At 35.0% G+C, this 19,690-nt stretch overlaps 1 protein-coding gene across 1 annotated transcript in view; it reads right to left on the bottom strand.

Annotated features, from left to right (window-relative positions):
- Nucleotides 1-2,669: 2,669 nt before the first annotated feature.
- The window catches only part of LOC144979662 (neuroglian-like), a 50,944-nt gene continuing 33,923 nt past the window's right edge, over nucleotides 2,670-19,690 (bottom strand). Inside the window, exons 7-12 of the mRNA XM_078926501.1 lie at nucleotides 15,462-15,632; nucleotides 14,272-14,415; nucleotides 12,337-12,663; nucleotides 6,640-6,966; nucleotides 5,852-5,991; nucleotides 2,670-4,067 (exon numbers count right to left, since the gene is read on the bottom strand). Coding sequence (XP_078782627.1) covers nucleotides 5,909-5,991; nucleotides 6,640-6,966; nucleotides 12,337-12,663; nucleotides 14,272-14,415; nucleotides 15,462-15,632 — 1,052 coding nt within the window. The 3' untranslated portion in view covers nucleotides 2,670-4,067; nucleotides 5,852-5,908. The remainder of the gene's footprint in view (nucleotides 4,068-5,851; nucleotides 5,992-6,639; nucleotides 6,967-12,336; nucleotides 12,664-14,271; nucleotides 14,416-15,461; nucleotides 15,633-19,690) is intronic.

The following is a 19,690-nucleotide window of genomic DNA, read 5'->3' as shown; positions in this document are numbered from 1 at the left end:
AATAAAGAAAATCGGTACAATTTTATTCTTGATGCTAGCTAGAAATTTTTCACATGTCATGTGATCAGAATGTATAAAAGTCAAAATATGATAAGATTTATAATGTTTTTCTCCTCCGGATACACTTTTTTGCTCGTCGGAGAAGTATTTCATAAGGGCGTCCAATAGATTAGAACCAGTTACTAAGTTACTATGCGTCATTACGAGGGAAGTGACGTCACGACTGTTGAACCCTATTATTTTAGAAACAAAACAAGGAAAAAGAACCAGTTTGAAACCAGCCCTCGACAATGAAATTGATTTTTTAAAATGATGGAATTTGATGGCTATATGTCAGTAACTTTTGTTATGTTCAAGGCTCTTAATAGCCTGATGGCTCTGGATAGCCAACGTGGTGAAATAAAGAAATGAACTCTGAAGGCTCTTGTAAGCACTTGTGAACAATGATTTTATTTACTTCCTGTCACTGTTTATATACATGTAGACAAAAAGGGGAAATAACTATAATTGACTAAATAGCGGGATATAAAGATTCAAAGGAAATAATTCTTACTTTACTAATTTATACTGAAATACAGTAAAATTACTTTAAACCGAAAGAAGCTAAACCGAAAAATACCTTAAACCGCAAAGAATTTAATAAATTGTACTAGTTTCTTCATTATCTTTGTACTAATTCTTACGATGAACCGAAATACCTCTAAGAAGGACTTTCTTTAAACCGAAACAACTTGAGACCACATTCCTTTATTCTCTATCTGTTTTTCTTCAAAAATTGGGGAAGGTGGCCACACGTAATAATGCCCGACGATATTAAACAAAGAGCGTAAGTATAAGATGAGGGTGGTGGGTGGGGGGGGGGGGGGGGGTTAGGCAAACACTTCAAACACTGCACTTGGGCTTGGCCAACACCACAATCGCACAGACTGGAAAAGGAAGACAGCGGGTGACTGGCAGGCGAAAAATGAGGAAAGAAGGGTAGTAACAGTTGGGGTGTAGAATCACGCAAGCGAGATGTTCTCGCTCGTGTGTTGATGCTTTGGAACAGACTGGATTTTCAACACGAGAAAAAGGAAGGGGGGGGGGGGTAGACAACTTACCATCGACATGCCATTTCATTTCCACTTTGTTTAAATGTGTGTGTGTGTGTGTGTGTGTGTTAGGGGGGGGGTCTATGTAATTAGGCCTTTGAACCTAATGGCTTTTCAACAAAAGAGAGATGCCTAGCAGACAGCTTAGCATTGACACGCCTTTTCATTTCCATTTCACTCCACCTCTGAGTAGCTGCGCGTAATTCATTATCAATTATCGCACAAGAACTTTCGATCTTATTTTAGCTTTACATTTTACTAAAAGATGTCTAAGAGAAAGCACTGTGCTTACACGTTGGAGTTTAGAATTAAAATACTATTTGAAGTCGATGAAAAAAAAGTTGATCAAGACGGAGATATGGGAAAAAACACGGCATCCCGAACTCAACTCTTTCAACAATTTTGAATTGAAAACGAAAACCCCCAAAAATATTTTTAAAACACACACACACACAAAAAAAAATAAATAATAATTTAATGGTTACGAAGACGGCATTTATTCAACAACTCCATTTAACGGAAAACCCATGATACCATTAAATGACACAATTAAATGAGCAAATTCCTTAAATAGTTACTACCCTTGAAAAACATTGCAAAACAGGAACTTGCTTTAAACCAAAATGTCTTTAAACCGAAATGGTTTAGAAGGTCCCCAAAATTTCGGTTTAAAGTGATTCTACTGTATATACATGGTTACATTCCTTTGTTCATAATTGGCATTCATACATCTTTCATACAGGTTACAATAAATTTCTCATTCAACCCTTAGAATCTCAATCATTACAACTTTTATCAAAAACTCCTGTTATAAATCAAAAAGTGGACACGAAACATCAGAGATAATTACACATGAATGGCAGTTCTTCATCAATCTGACCGTCTCGTCCAAATGCAGAAAAAAAACATAAGACTATTACACAAAAACTTTCCAGATCAGAGCTCAATGGCCTTGACCCCTACTGACCCCATTTCGTCATTCAATATGCATCTCGTTGATTGAATGCATTGGATCCAAAAAGTCATTGAATCGAATTACGAACGTTTAACGTGACAAAAACAGCATAAAACTGATTGTTTACATTAACAAAAACCAAACAATACATAACATTCTTCGCACAATTTTTTTATCTCTTATAGTTCTCCTTCTTATTATTGTTTTCATAGCACCATGTAAATGTTTACATTAACAAAAATCAAACAAAACAAACAAACAAAAACCCCCAACACAAACAAACAAAAGAACAAATAAACCAAAATCTTTGCAATTTTTCTTTTCAGTTCTTCCTCTCATCGTTTTCCACGGCACTATGGGGGGAAAACCCCCAAAGACTTGTCCATTCATTTCTCATTGGTGTGGTTTACTTAGATACCAATTAAAACGTCAGAACATAAAATAAATAAACAAACAAACAAACAAACAAATAAATAAATAAATAAATAAATATAATATGGCAATTTCTGCGATTAAACAGACAAATAGCAAAAACTTCAAATATTGAAAAAATAATAATAATAATAATAATAATAATAATAATAATAATAATAATAATAATAAATAATAATAATAATATAATAATAATAATAATAATAATAATAATAATATTTTATTCATTCCAAAACTGGAAATTTGTGTACAGACGTGCGTGTGTTAAAAATTGAAATACAATAAATATATGTGGGTCCCAAAACAAGCCTTCAATTTCAAATAGCGACAAATCTAATATAACTGTATACAGGTATTAATATATATAAGATGGATAAATATTTAAAAAAAATAGTATAAAACTATAGAATTATCTGGCATGCAATGACAAACTAACATTTGATACAGTAATAAAACTATTTCTATACGACATTAGGTTTGGTTTGTTTTTAAGAGTTTTACGGCACTTGCAACACATTTAGGTCAAATCAGCGCCAGTAAAAACAAAGACAAATGGATAGCAAAAACTTTCTAGATGTACAATTAAAAGGACTAGAGGGAAAAGTAAGACACAGGGGAATGGTTCAAATAGGAAACATGTGTAGATTACAAGAGCACACTATCAGTGTACTTAGTTTGAGATCACCTAAATGTCTCATCCAGACATCAGCACAAGATCCCACTAAAAGGAATACACTCAAATGTTTACATATCATATGTTAAAAATAAAAAAAAATAACAGTACATAACAGAGAGATGATTAACAAAATTTTTAAAATATCATCTCCCAAAACTAAGTAATCTCATTCCAAGACAAAGACAGAAGGCAATTGAAAAACAGAAACAGGGGGATAGAAGACACAGTAAGTACCTCCCTGCCAACTACGGGATGTCGGGAACCCCACCCAGGATACAGGGGGATAGAAGACACAGTAAGTACCTCCCTGCCAACTATGGGATGTCGGGAACCCCAACCAAGTAAATACATTCTAATATAGCTTTAATGAATTAGTTGTGATAAGAATGATACGACCGCACACCTCAAGGGACGAAGGTGTCGTGAATAGATTTTTACATCTCATTCACGATGAGAAATAAAATAAATAAATAATATGCACAAGGCAGGTATCTCCACCGAAGTGGGTAGAACGTGATTTACTAAGAACACATACCTAGACTTTGGTTGTCCGTAACACGAAACGTTTCAGAGTAATTCAAAATAGTCAAGAGAGCGAGCAAGTGGTGACTGTCGCTTATATGCGATTCCCTACAAAGGATTTCTTGTGTCTCTCTCTGTCTTTGTTATTATAGACAGGAGGAGTTACTTCTCTTGGAAAAATTCAATGACAATACAAAGGGTGACTTTGGTCCCTCAAGATATTATTCAGTGGAAACAGAACCGGTCATATCATTTCTCTATTTTATAATTAGTCGATAAAATAACATATACAAAAACAGCTGTCCAATGACAGTTTGGATAGATCGTGGAATCCCTTGTCATGTGACGCTTTCTCTCCATCTAGGCTAGCACTGGAATCTTGTTGTGTCAACTGTAAAAGTTTGATCAAAAACTAGAGTCAATAATGAAGTGAGTAAAGATGATGATGATGATGATGATGATGATGATGATGATGATGATGATGATGATGATGATGATGATGATGATGAAGAAGATGATGATGATGATGATGATGATGATGATGATGATGATGATGATGATGATGATGATGATGATGTGATGATGAGATGATGATGATGATGATGATGATGATGATGATGGATGAGAATGATGAGAGATGATGATGATGATGATGATGATGATGAGATGATGAATGAGATGAAGAGATGATGATGATGATGATGATGAGAGATGATGATGATGATGATGATGATGATGATGTGAGATGATGATGATGATGAGATGATGATGAGTGATGATGATGATGATGATGATGATGAGATGATGATGAGATGATGATGATGATGATGATGATGATGATGATGATGAGATGAGATGAGGAGATGATGATGATGATGATGAATGACATGAGATGATGATGATGTGCATGACAATATATTCCTATGGAAAATAAATGAAAGAGTGGGAATGGGATAATTCTATATTTACATCTTCTTCTTCTTCTTCTTCTTCTTCTTCTTCTTCTTCTTCTTCTTCTTCTTCTTCTTCTTCTTCTTCTTCTTCTTTTTCGTTTCCCCAAATGTTGTCTTCATGCTTGAATGTCTAGTTGACGAAGGAACACCCTTGTCTTCTTCATCTCTGTCAAAGGCCCATAATCATAAAGTTTAGCCTACAGAAGTGTGGTTCCAGTTCCAGTCCAAAACTCACATCTTGCAGAATTAGGGCAGATCTGGAGTTTACGCTCGACCTTGACCCCAATCATACATCAAACCTGACAATGACAACCCTTCACATTCCAAAAGTGGAATCAGAACGTCAGAAAACAGGAATTGGAGACAAGAAATAGGAATCTGCCAACAACGGATAAGTCTGTACCGAAATGACCACCAACTTTTGCCACCAAACACATCATAAAGACAGTATTCGGCACAGCTGGCAAAACTACACATCACATGTATTTGGTAATGGAATGAGGGAAGGGGGAAACCAGTGATATTAATTTTCCTACTTAACTCCCTTTTGGCAACCATTAAAAAAAATTCACATTTTTACCACCACCCCCCCCCCTTCCCCCTCTTCTTCCCATCATCATCATTAATTTGTGAAAATCAGAATTTTCGAGACAATGCCAGAGTTGTACAAAAGGAAGAGTGAAAATGTGCAGCTCTATGGTCTTGTGGTCGGACACTCGCTTTCGGATTGGAAGGTCCTGGGTTCGACCCTCGCTCGGCGCATATTTGAATCCTTGGAGAAGGCTCTTTACTCACATTCTTTCACCGTACTCAGGTGTAAAATGAGTACCTGGCCATGAACAGCGTTGTCTCTGTCCGAAAAAAATAATCTCGCCTAACAGGCGTCATGATCTGTCCTAATTGTTAAATGTTGCTGTCGGTCAGGGACCCCTTGTATAGCATTTTGAGCACGTTGAGTGGATATTTGCTATATAAAAGCTCAATTTATTTTTTATAATAGGGATAATTCCGTCAATAGGGGAATGGTGGGCAGGTATGAAATCATATGTGGCTGTTTCTGAGAGTTTGAAGATCTTGTTGTTGTGGATCTCCAGGTCACTGTGACACGATCATCGTCTAAATATTGTGCCTTGTCTTTTCAAGGTCGATTGGGCTGCCTTTATTCCAATATCATTTATTTTTTCATCATTTAAAAGCATTTTATATCGCTGTGCTGTCTTACCCTTGTAAATTCTCTCTTGATGTTCGTACCAGATGGCAAAGATGATGATGGCGATGACTATGATGAGATGAGGAACACGATACCGATGATAAGACAGATGAGTGAAATATCAATACAAGCAGACGGTGCCACGGCTGATGCTGAAATCAAACAATGAATAATAACATCAACATTGACAAGAAAAAAAATGTTTTTTAGAGGTTCTACATTGAAACATTTGGGAGGAATTACGGACAAGTCTGTCGTCTGTCGCCAACCCACCATTGTTCACAACTTCTACGTTCACCGTCTCTCACTCTTTGAAAAATGTAAGGAGATGCTGTCAGGGTTTCATAGAAAACATTTCAATGTTTAAAAAATGAATCATCGATAAAAACAAAACAAAAACAAAAACACAAAAACATGGACGTATCAACACGTCAATACTGGTTTCCAAGTGACGTGTAGAAAACCTTTTTGTTACCATACAATGAGGAATAGGCTGACCTAGTTTGCCTAAAACTTTACTTTATCTGGTGCTACATCTTCACACACACAAACACATACACACACATACATACATATACGCTTCTTCTTAAGATTTCTATCCTCGACCAATACCAGCTTCCCAATTTTTTGCTTCCAAATTTGTTGTTGAGAATTAAGTCCTCTAGCATAATAATATGTCGTAGAATACTTAGCCCATAGAATACAGAAATTTAAATCAAGAATTCCAATAGTTCTACCCTTTTGTAAAGAATTATTTTAAAAGTTAAAACAGAGAAAATAATAAAAACTGAGAGACTTACGTTCTTTGGTGTCCGTCAAGCTGACAAGCGTCTTACAGATTTTGCTGTCATACAAGTTGTATACACGAAGAATGTATTCCCCACCAAGTTTGTCGTATTGGCTGTTGGAGATTTTGCTGGTGTTGATGTATGTCTCGTCAGTCCTGGGGTTGTACTCCATAATGGCTGGCTTGTTCAACTTGGTGTACGTCTGGTTGCCAAAGATCCACTCGTATGACAGAGGGTTGTTGTTGTCGTCATCAGAACTGGCTTGGATGGTCAGGTTAAGACGGTCTCCTTTCTTGATGTCTTGTCTTTTAGGAGGACAGTGGTTGACTTTGATGGGGGCTGGAAAGAAAAAGTCATAATTAATTCAACAAACATTTGAATTAAATAGCAGCACCATTTTAGTACGCTCAGTTCAATTCAAAAAGAGCTGCCAACTTCTGTATTTTGTGAGAGATTTTCCCTTAAAAAAAGACAAACTTTCTTTGGGTCATAAAAATATTAACATTTAAATTTAATAATATTTAATAACATTTAAAAATCCAACTCCTCCTTTCCCCCCCCCCTCCCTCCTATTATCCACAACATAGAGGTGTTCTTGGTGACTACAGAAAGTACGATGACTAATATGGAAAGTTTTCAAAGTACTTATAGCAGTTTTCTATTGTTTTTTATTACAAGGACTTTCGATTCACCATGTCTCATGTTTTGGTGCAATTAGCACCTCATCCAAGAATGTCAGTCATGACTCATTCACAATTGCCATAAAAAATGATGTAAAAGAAAATCAAATTCAAATTGTTTGTGATAAAAAAAACAAACGGATACTGATGTATTTTGAAACGAACTATAGTTTGAGATCATTAAATTTTCTCGATTTGCCTGTTTCTTCTTTCATTCAATTATTGTCGTAGGATATCCTAGGATATACATATCCATTAACTAATTCAATTGTCACAGAATACTGGGGGATCTTGGGATATACACATCCATTAACTAATTCAATTGTCACAGAATACTGGGGGATCTTGGGATATACACATCCATTAACTAATTCAATTGTCACAGAATACTGGGGGATCTTGGGATATACACATCCATTAACTAATTCAATTGTCACAGAATACTGGGGGATCTTGGGATAAACACATCCATTAACTAATTCCATTGTCACAGAATACTGGGGATCTTGGGATATACACATCCATTAACTAATTCAATTGTCACAGAATACTGGGGGATCTTGGGATAAACACATCCATTAACTAATTCAATTGTCACAGAATACTGGGGGATCTTGGGATATACACATCCATTAACTAATTCCATTGTCACAGAATACTGGGGGATCTTGGGATATACACATCCATTAACTAATTCCATTGTCACAGAATACTGGGGGATCTTGGGATATACACATCCATTAACTAATTCAATTGTCACAGAATACTGGGGGATCTTGGGATATACACATCCATTAACTAATTCATTGTCACAGAATACTGGGGGATCTTGGGATATACACATCCATTAACTAATTCAATTGTCACAGAATACTGGGGGATCTTGGGATATACACATCCATTAACTAATTCAATTGTCACAGAATACTGGGGGATCTTGGGATATACACATCCATTAACTAATTCAATTGTCACAGAATACTGGGGATCTTGGGATAAACACATCCATTAACTAATTCAATTGTCACAGAATACTGGGGGATCTTGGGATATACACATCCATTAACTAATTCCATTGTCACAGAATACTGGGGGATCTTGGGATATACACATCCATTAACTAATTCAATTGTCACAGAATACTGGGGGATCTTGGGATATACACATCCATTAACTAATTCCATTGTCACAGAATACTGGGGGATCTTGGGATATACACATCCATTAACTAATTCAATTGTCACAGAATACTGGGGGATCTTGGGATATACACATCCATTAACTAATTCAATTGTCACAGAATACTGGGGGATCTTGAGATATACACACCCATAAACTAATCAACAGTCTAATTTCAAATAAAAATATTCTTTTAAAAATAAGAAATAAAAATAAAATCCCCTTTATTCATCCCATAGGGAAAATTTGTCTCTAGTGTCTATTCCAAGGAAAGACTGGAATAACCCAGGCATCAGCCGCAGTGCAATGCCACAAATTGAGCTAGGGTGAGGTGACTTGCTCAAGGCCACAAAGCGCAGTGGCGGGTGATCGAACTCGGTTCCTTTCAGGTACGAAATAAAGACCGTAGCACTGAGTCATGTTGACCCCCAGATTCTTCCAGATTTCCAAATGGGGTCAGTCCTGATGTCATCCCACCGTTGGGTACTATGGACTGTGGACTGTGGACTACGGCAAGGGTCACATAAAGGGATTCATTCAAACGGCACCAATAGGGAAGAAAAATGTGATGTCAAAAAGCTGGTTCCTATCTCATTGAAAGTATAAAACCCCTCTTCCAGATATCTCGAAACTTACATTGTGTAATTCATCTTCTGCTGTCGTAGTGATGGCATCCTATCTTCTCATCTATATATATACTAGTTGTCATTAAGATCACCCATCCTTTCTGTTTTACGTCCTGTAATCCCAAGAATCTGCTTATACATCCTGTTACTGAAATAGTTATGTCACCTTTTTGTAACCTATCCTTTATCAGGACTCTGAAGTACTGGTTACATACAAACACACTTCCAATGATTTAGGAACCAACTAGTAGATGGTTTGAAGTCACGATCATTCTTCTTGATTGCAAGTCAAGATATCTCAAATTGCTATCGAGTTTAGCCATGCACATTTTTACCAAGAAGTGGATTGATCTATTGTAATGGTTGTGTTAGGTCATCATCATTATTGCCCTTTCTCACCCTGGGTCAGGGTATAGGCAACAGACAAACAATTTCCATCCTTCTTTTATCTCATCCAGGTCTTATCACTTCTCTGTATATCAGCTTCTTTAATTCTTCTCCATGTTCCTCGTGGGCTTCCCCTTGATCTTCTGCCCTGAGGGTTCCAGTCCAATACTTTCTTTGTTATAGTGGAGTCATTCTTTCTAAGCGTGTGTCCAATCCACCTCCATCGTCCTCTTCCTATTTCCTTTCCCACTGGTTTCTGCTGTGTTCTTTTCCATACTTCTTCATTCTTAATTCTATCCATCCATTTTATTCCGAGCAGCTTACACATACACCTGTTTACGAAAATCTGTATCCTTCATGTTAGGTGGAGAACAAAATTTAATCAAATTTTAAAACTATTAATTATACATATTTAATATACTCCCAGCCTAGGTGTCCATATTGGCAGGCCTGATAAGCAAATGCACATATGGGCCTGTTTTAACATTGTTGTAATCGACAATGATTTGCTTTGTATTGACAGTATTTCCAGGACAACTATGAGCCCATAATAATTTGGGTTAACAGACCTGCATATTGATATACCTTGCTCCCGACCAATCAGGAATTTTACACGGTCAGTCGGTCCGCTCCTAGACCGGTAAAATGGCTCTATTTATTTAATTATCTATTCATTTATTGGTGTTAAGATCATAGAGATAAAATGGCTCTATTTATTTAATTATCTATTCATTTATTTGTGTTAAGATCATAGGTGTTCTCGAACCGATGATCTACCCGATACAAAAAGACATTAAAACAAGACTATATTAATATATGTGTCAGTGCATGACATAACCAGTCGGAAGGGAAAAATTTAGATTTGCATTTTTTTTCTCTCATTTTCTGAAAGAATGTTATGCTCCCCTGCGCATTTTAATCTTTATTTGAAGTAAATCGGATGATTTTTCATGGCGTTATGGTCAGATGCATGGGAAAGGTATCCAGCAACTTTTCTCAAATTTCATATTTTTTCAACTTGACTAGTTGTAAGAAAATATTTAGAAGTGAAATAAACTTTTGATATTTCCCGAAAATGTACAAAAAGGGTTGATTTAATCATTTATGACAAGAACTAATTTTGGATAAAAAAGTGACCTTCTAACTAAACTTGGCAAGATCTCAGTTCAAATTTTTTCATCATCTGACTGATTATGTCATTCACTGTTACATGTGACTCTTATAGCTGTTTTGGGAGATGACCTTCACAAAGGGAGACCACCAATGATAATCTACACAGTACTGAATAGGGACTCCCAAGCACCTTCAACTCAAATTACAAACAAAGGAAGACCCCTAAGAAATTTGTCAGAAGACCCTGAAAAGTGGAGGGACTTTACACAGCAAATCAAAGAAGCAACTGAAGTGCCCCAATTGGACGATTACGATTCAAACGGCGAAACGTCAAGAAAGTCGATAGTGATTCGTTTACACTAGATTATATCAAGGTTGTGGAATTTACTACCACTAGAGATACGTTCTTCGTCTTCACTAGAGGAATGCAAGCGTCGATTGAAGACATTCTTATTCCGACAGGCTTTCTTTTGGTTATGTGTCTAATGAGTGTTGTTCGTGTACTGTGTTAGGGCTTAATCTATGTTATATGCCCAGAGCCCTCCTGATGAAGGGATGTTTGGCACACTATAAATCTATACCATTATTATTATTATTATTATTATTATTATTATTATTATTATTATTATTATTATTATTATTATTATTATTATTATTATTATTATTATTATTATTATTTATTATTATTAATCAGGCTATAACCATTAAAGGTTACTCACAATGTTTGTTTTATTTGGCTGGCAGATGTTACATTTTACCTAAATGCATAGCACAGTAGATTGTGAAAAGCATTAAAAGTATATAGATAGGGGTCTGGCTAAATCATAACTGTTCTACCTGTGTAAGTGTGAGAGAGGAGGTCACGTAAATAGCGGTGGAAAAACAACAACAGAGAGCAGCAAAGTAGAAAACGGTAAGGGCTGCCTGAAGCCGGTGATCTTGAAAATACTAACAAAAGAGTGAAAATGGAGAGGCTTCGTATGGGAACAAAACAGAAAATGGACGTTTTGGGTACAAACCCTTCGTCAGCACAACAATACACAAATTAACGTGGAAAACAAATGAAATAAAAAGTTTTATTCCGTATTTTTTACAGTAAAACATTTCTAGCAGCCTCGTATTCACGTTGACAAAAGTTTCAAAACTGTCGCTTCACCAATTTTTTGTGACCAGATTGGAATTCTTCTAAACCATAATTTCTCTCAAAATTTAGTTGTTGATAAATTAATAAATCGTCAATAAAGCTTCTAAAGACATTCTGTGATGTATTGAAAATTCCATTCCATTTCATGCAAGCTGAAATGTCATGAAGATTTACTGAATATTCAGCTGTTGGAATTCTTATGACTGATGGTGAAAATGAATGTAACTGGGATTCTACTCTCGACTGAAGGATCAAATTTTTTTTCTGGCTTTCTTTCATTTATTATCAAATTTTCTTAGGACAATACAGAATGATTTCATTCTCTTCATTCCAAAATACTCTATACAGGAGGCTGTCATCAGCAAAAAGACGTATCTTTGTATCTGATGGGACTTATTTGGTTGTGTCGTCAATTATATACATGAAACAAAAGGGGGCCCTGTATGGTTGCTTGTACCACCAAACCTACACTGTATCTGATGATCCTTCATCGGCCACAGCGCATTGCGTTCCTACCCTTTTGAGAGGAATTTTAAAAAGTTAAAACAGAAAAAATAACGATAAAAACTGTAAATCTTACATTCTTCGGTGTCCGTCAATTTGACAAGCGTCTTACAGATTTTGCTGTCATACAAGTTGTATACACGAAGAATGTATTCCCCACCAAGTTTGTCGTATTGGCTGTTGGAGATTTTGCTGGTGTTGATGTATGTCTCGTCAGTCCTGGGGTTGTACTCCATAATGGCTGGCTTGTTCAACTTGGTGTACGTCTGGTTGCCAAAGATCCACTCGTATGACAGAGGGTTGTTGTTGTCGTCATCAGAACTGGCTTGGATGGTCAGGTTAAGGCGGTCTCCTTTCTTGATGTCTTGTCTTTTAGGAGGACAGTGGTTGACTTTGATGGGGGCTGGAAAGAAAAAGTCATAATTAATTCAACAAACATTTGAATTAGACAGCACATTATTTCACCCTTTTTCAGTAAACTCACTCAATACAATTCAAAAAGAACTGTCATCTGTTTTTGTGAGAAACTTCTCCATTTAAAAAAACAACCTTTTTAGAGTCTTAAAAATATCCTGGCAGGATTTTCAAAATCCAATTTTTCAAAAACCTCAACATCAGGATGAGATCTGGTTGCCAAGCTGTTCCAAATGAAATTGGAAAGCATGTGGCCATAAAATGATGTTGAGAATTGCTCAAGAAACGCAATAAAGTGAGAAATCATTCACAAATGGACAAAAGATGGATGGATTCCTTCATACTTGGGTACGTCATGGAGATGTCTTTAAAGTACGATTCCTTCATACTTGGGTATGTCATGGAGATGTCTTTAAAGTACGATTCCTTCATACTTGGGTATGTCATGGAGATGTCTTTAAAGTACGATTCATTCATACTTGGGTATGTCATGGAGATGTCTTTAAAGTACGATTCCTTCATACTTGGGTATGTCATGGAGATGTCTTTAAAGTACGATTCATTCATACTTGGGTATGTCATGGAGATGTCTTTAAAGTACGATTCCTTCATACTTGGATACATGATGGAGATGTCTTTAAAGTACGATTCATTCATACTTGGGTATGTCATGGAGATGTCTTTAAAGTACGATTCCTTCATACTTGGGTATGTCATGGAGATGTCTTTAAAGTATGATTCATTCATACTTGAGTATGTCATGGAGATGTCTTTAAAGTATGATTCATTCATACTTGGGTACATCATGGAGATGTCTTTAAAGTATGTTTCATTCATACTTGGGTATGTCATGGAGATGTCTTTAAAGTACGATTCATTCATACTTGGGTATGTCATGGAGATGTCTTTAAAGTATGATTCCTTCATACTTGGGTATGTCATGGAGATGTCTTTAAAGTACGATTCATTCATACTTGGGTATGTCATGGAGATGTCTTTAAAGTACGATTCCTTCATACTTGGGTATGTCATGGAGATGTCTTTAAAGTACGATTCATTCATACTTGGGTACATCATGGAGATGTCTTTAAAGTATGTTTCATTCATACTTGGGTATGTCATGGAGATGTCTTTAAAGTACGATTCATTCATACTTGGGTATGTCATGGAGATGTCTTTAAAGTATGATTCCTTCATACTTGGGTATGTCATGGAGATGTCTTTAAAGTACGATTCATTCATACTTGGGTATGTCATGGAGATGTCTTTAAAGTACGATTCATTCATACTTGGGTATGTCATGGAGATGTCTTTAAAGTACGATTCCTTCATACTTGGGTACATCATGGAGATGTCTTTAAAGTACGATTCATTCATACTTGGGTATGTCATGGAGATGTCTTTAAAGTATGCCACTAAAGCATTAAGTTTTAAAAGTTGTGGATTTTAAAAAGTAATAAACAAAAAGTATACAACTGTATTAAAAAAGAACAAAAGACCAGACATGGAACGTTTCAGACACAAAACCCGTCTTCAGCCAATAACAAAACAGTAAAAACATTTTTTTTAAATTTCTTTTTTAGGCATAATGACTTACGGACGACATTGAGACAGGCATTTCCCATCAGGACCCCATTACTGTTCCTGACACGACACTGAACACACATGATGTCTTGAGGCTTGCGCAGGTTCTTGACGGTCAAGGTCTTTCTGTCCTCTGATCTCTGAAACTTGAGCGGATCTGAAAGGGACCATTGATATAATTTCGCATTCTTTCATTTCTTTTGATTTATTAAACGAGTTATTTTGATCAGGGCTTATGAGTTGCAAATTGCTTAATTTTGTCATTAATTCAAAATATATATAGTGATAATTATAGAAAATATTTGATCCATCATCAAAACTTTCATCAAGAATTCCCCTTTTTTTTGTCGCACACCTCCATACTGTGAAGTAAAGAAGAAAGAATCGGCTACACAAAGTCATTACCAATCGACATTCAGTACGTTCAAATCCTATTCCAAATCCAATGAGTCCAAACACTATTTTACATTTACAAAATTAATGTTTTGATTGAGTTGCATTTGATATTCGCCTTTCATTGATTAAAGGGTGTTTTCTTTTTTTACGAAACCCGCTGAAACTCCGTCGAAACCCGCCGAAAAAGACACACCGTTGAAAATCCTTATTTTGATAGAGTATTTCGATACCTTTCAGCATCGATAAGGCCCATCACGACTGCAAAAATGACAATTTGACCCCCATAAACGTTAGGTCTTCGTTCACACAAGGAAAAAAATATCATCTCCCAAAACTATAACTATACATTCGACTGTTTCCCTCCCAGCCAAGGACTCCGACCAAAGTCAGGACAAAACCAAGCAATCTCATTTCAAGACAAAGACAAAGCAATTGGAAAACAGATAAAGGGGATAGAAGACACAGAAAGTACCTCCCTGCCCACTATGGGGGGTAGGAACCCCACCCAGATAAAGGGAGTAAATCTGACTCATGAATGAACAATACAAAACAAATGACGTTTCGGCCTTTGGCCTTTCTCATATTTTGTGTTTACTTGAGAAAGGCCAAAGGTCAAAACATCGTTTATTTTGTGTTGTTCTCTCGTGAAACATGCACTTGTGTCGATAATAAAAACAAAATAAGGCGAGGAGGAAAGTGTCATAAGACAATGGAAAACAAACATTTTAGAAAAATGTTTTATTCTCTATTGTCTTCTGGCACTTTCCTACTCGCCTCATTTCTTGTTAGCAGATGACTGTTCCATACCTAGGTCAGCAGATGAGAATTCTTTGCCGTTGATGTACCAGATGGGCATATCTGGCTCTGCCTCATTCGACAAAGATCTGGCATTACATGTGAACACAGCGTGTGTTGGGTTTTCTGCCGTAGATGCTGCGATTGTCTGTGTCTTCGGGGCCTCCACCCAGATTGGTTTAGCTGCCCATGTGAGGAAAAAAAAGAGAGAAAAAAAGAAAAAAAGAGAAAAGTTAGGATTTCTGTGTTGAGACCTTGGAAAAGGCTCTTTACTCAGATTGTCTCACCGTACTCAGGTATAAAATGAGTACCTGGCTGTTAACAGCGTTGTCTCTGTCCGAAAAAATTATAATATCACCTTACAGGCGTCATGTATTTGAGAGAGAGAGAGAGAGAGAGAGAGAGAGAGAGAGAGAGAGAGAGAGAGAAAATAAGTAGGAGTGAAATATCTCTTCAATATTACAGTTATCATTTAACGTTATAACAAGTGTAACTAAATGACAAATTACCATATTTATGGACAATAAAGATCTATTATTATTATTATTATTATTATTATTATTATATTATTATTATTATTATTATTATTATTATTATTATTATTATTATTATTATTATTATTATTATTATTATTATTCATTATTATAATTATTATTATTATTATTATTATTATTATTATTATTATCATTATTATTAAGTCTTGTCCTAAATGCTGTTGGACAGTGACCCTGGACACGTTGCATACATTACCTCACTCGACTCAGTAAGAATGAGAACCTGGCTACAGGCAGTGATGGATATTGTAAGAGCCTTTATTTCTCGGCAAATATTGACGGTTCTCCATGAGTGAATAAAAAAAAAGTAAATACAGAAATAAAAAGTATATAAAATAGTTTGTAAATAGATAAATTAATAGATCATAAAAAAAGATAAATACTTAAATAAATGAATTAAAAAATATGCAAACGTTGTGAATAAATGACTGAATAAATGAATGAATGAATGGATGAATGAATGAATGAATGAAATAATGAATGACTGAATAAATGAATGAATGACTGACTGACTGACTGACTGACTGACTGACTGAATGAATGAATGAATGAATGAATGAATGAATGACTGACTGACTGACTGACTGAATGAATGACTGACTGACTGAATGAATGAATGAATGAATGAATGAATGAATGAATGAATGATTGAATGACTGACTGACTGACTGACTGAATGAATGAATGAATGAATGAATGAATGAATGACTGACTGAATGAATGAATGAATGAATGAATGAATGAATGAATGAATGAATGAATGAATGAATGAATGACTGACTGAATGAATGAATGAATGAATGAATAAATATATAAATATAATATAAAAAAAGATAATCGTTCTTCTTTCATTATAAGTCTGATTGACTTCAAATTGTGTATATGGGTAGTCTATGTTTTTTGGTACATTATGGTTATTTCATATTTTGAAAAATGTACTGAGGACAAATAGCATTTTACAGGTATTGCTCATTTTTTATTTCTTTCATGGAAACGGCATAGAGACGTCGACATTTTGAATAACCATTTTTATTTTTAATTTAGTGTAGATATGCCAGGTTGGACATTTGTGTATTCCAAAGATTTGTATCAACAAATGTATTCCATCTACGAAAAATAGGTTTCATCATAGAATTTAATTTCTTTCCAAAAACTCATCAAATGTTATATTGCTTCAGTCATTATTTCATTCAATTTATTCAAATTTTAAGTAAAATTTACGTAGGACACACGTTTGTACTTTCTATATAAACATCTGATAATGGTATAACAATAATATAATGATAATTATCATTGATAACATTGTTTATCAAAATGGCAATTTATGTGTGGTAAACATCGTTAAAACAATTGGGTTATGACAGAAGGAACATTCACATAATATACAGATATAAACACACACCCATAAACATCCCGTACAAATGAACACGGGGCATGTGTACAAATACACATGTGTAACATTTAATATATTATGAAAGCACGCAAAACCTCCAGACTGATTTTTTTCTAAATATTCAGTTTTTACGCGGATGCACCCACAGAAATACAAACACAAACACACTAACACATACACACATGCACACACATACACATACACACACATACACATATACACACATACACACACACATGCACACACATATACACACACATGCACACACAGACACATATACACATACATACACATACACACATACACATACACACACACATGCACACACAGACACATATACACACATACACACAAACACAAATACACACACACATACACATACACACACATGCACACACAGACACATATACACACACATCCACATACACACAAACACACACACACACACATTCATTTTAAATATGTTTGTTGGAAAACACAGTGAACGAGATAAAAAAAATTATCTTTAGTTACTTGTGAATATCAATAAACGATGTCAGTTGGTTTATTGAGGTTAATGTTCATCTTGATGATGATGATGATGATGATGATGAATTCAAATGTGATGACGATGAGGATGACAATGATGATGACAATGAGATGAAGACAAAGATGATGATGATGATGATGATGATGATGATGATGATGATGATGATGATGATGATGATGATGATGATGATGATGAATTCAAATGTGATGACGATGAGGATGACAATGATGATGACAATGAGATGAAGACAAAGATGATGATGATGATGATGATGATGATGATGATGATGATGATGATGATGATGATGATGATGAATTCAAATGTGATGACGATGAGGATGACAATGATGATGACAATGAGATGTGTGGGGTAGTTGCACACATATGTAATGGCTTGTGATCTTATATAGCGATTTTTATTGCGTTGTTTAACAATCCAACTTACATTTTCACAAATTGCAACCAAACAAATTCTATGTCCAAAAATATTCAAATAAAAGATGGTGAGCACAAAAGGTTTAAAGTGTGCAGCTCATGGTCAAGTTGAATCCTACCCTTTTCCTCGAAACATCCTCTTTTATCCCTATCAAAATTTTACCCACAGTTCCATTGTTTCCACGCCCCCTTGCAGTTTTGGCAGTTCCCTGTCAGTCTATAATCCAACCCCTAAGAGTAAGACCAAATCATAATCAAACCTGAAACGTCAATTCCTACATATTGGTGTTAAACCCCGCCTTTTATGATATAATATTACTTTTGGTAAACGTTAGTTCAGTACGCCCAAATAATCTGTACGCCCAAATAATAAATTCCAACTATAATTTGATGCTATTATCCCCAATAACCAAGTAACACCGATCAAAGAAAGTAATTTTCTAGTACTCAATATAATGACCAATCCTTTAACTTTGGAACGTAAAACTGACCTAGACTACTCAATATAATGACCAAGTTTAACTGATATACAAGCACTGTGAACTCATTAAACCCACTTGCTATAAGCTAACTCTCTTACATACGCCCCTTTCTTAGAATTTAAATTGACTTTAAAACAATTTCAATTCAAAAAAATTACAGTGAGAGATTAAATATATATGTAATGTCCAACTAAAATGTAATAAATAAATGTTAAAATGATAATACTTATACCAGTTAAATATTTAAAAACTTTAAACTTTAAATTCAAAAACACCAAAGTTGATTACAACATTCATATATATCAATTATAGGTTTTATAGTATTACAACATTGATAAATTCACAAACATCAAATTTGATTACAACATCTAAATAGATATATATATATCGATTATAGATTATTTTTTTTCCTTTCAAATTACAACATCAACAGTAAGGTATCTATCATTTAAAAGTGATTAAAATTTAAATTTACCAACACGAAAGTTGATTAAACATTTATATATTTATCGATTATACTTTTTAAGGCATTACAACATTGACAGTAAGATATCAAGTAATTAAAAGTTCAAAGAAAAAAATATCTTTTCACCTTAACTTCCATCTTCATAGCAATAAAAGTGTTTAATTCTCGTCATATCCCATCACACATAAATAGTATTGCGTGAAAAAGGATGGTTCAAATTCCATTTGTGATATACTCACGTTGTCTTATTCAATCTCAAATTCAACTCTTCACGACATGGGTGATAATCTCAGCTTCCATGTATGTCTACTCATTTACTGACATATCAAAACCAGTACCTTGTATATTCCCTTATATTGTATGATTCCATTTAAACAACATTA

Source organism: Berghia stephanieae, chromosome 9 (assembly GCF_034508935.2).
Source record: "Berghia stephanieae isolate SIO BIC M18660-M18661 chromosome 9, UCSD_Bste_1.3, whole genome shotgun sequence".
NCBI lineage: Eukaryota > Metazoa > Mollusca > Gastropoda > Nudibranchia > Aeolidiidae > Berghia > Berghia stephanieae.
This window is presented reverse-complemented; position numbering and strand designations above follow the sequence as displayed.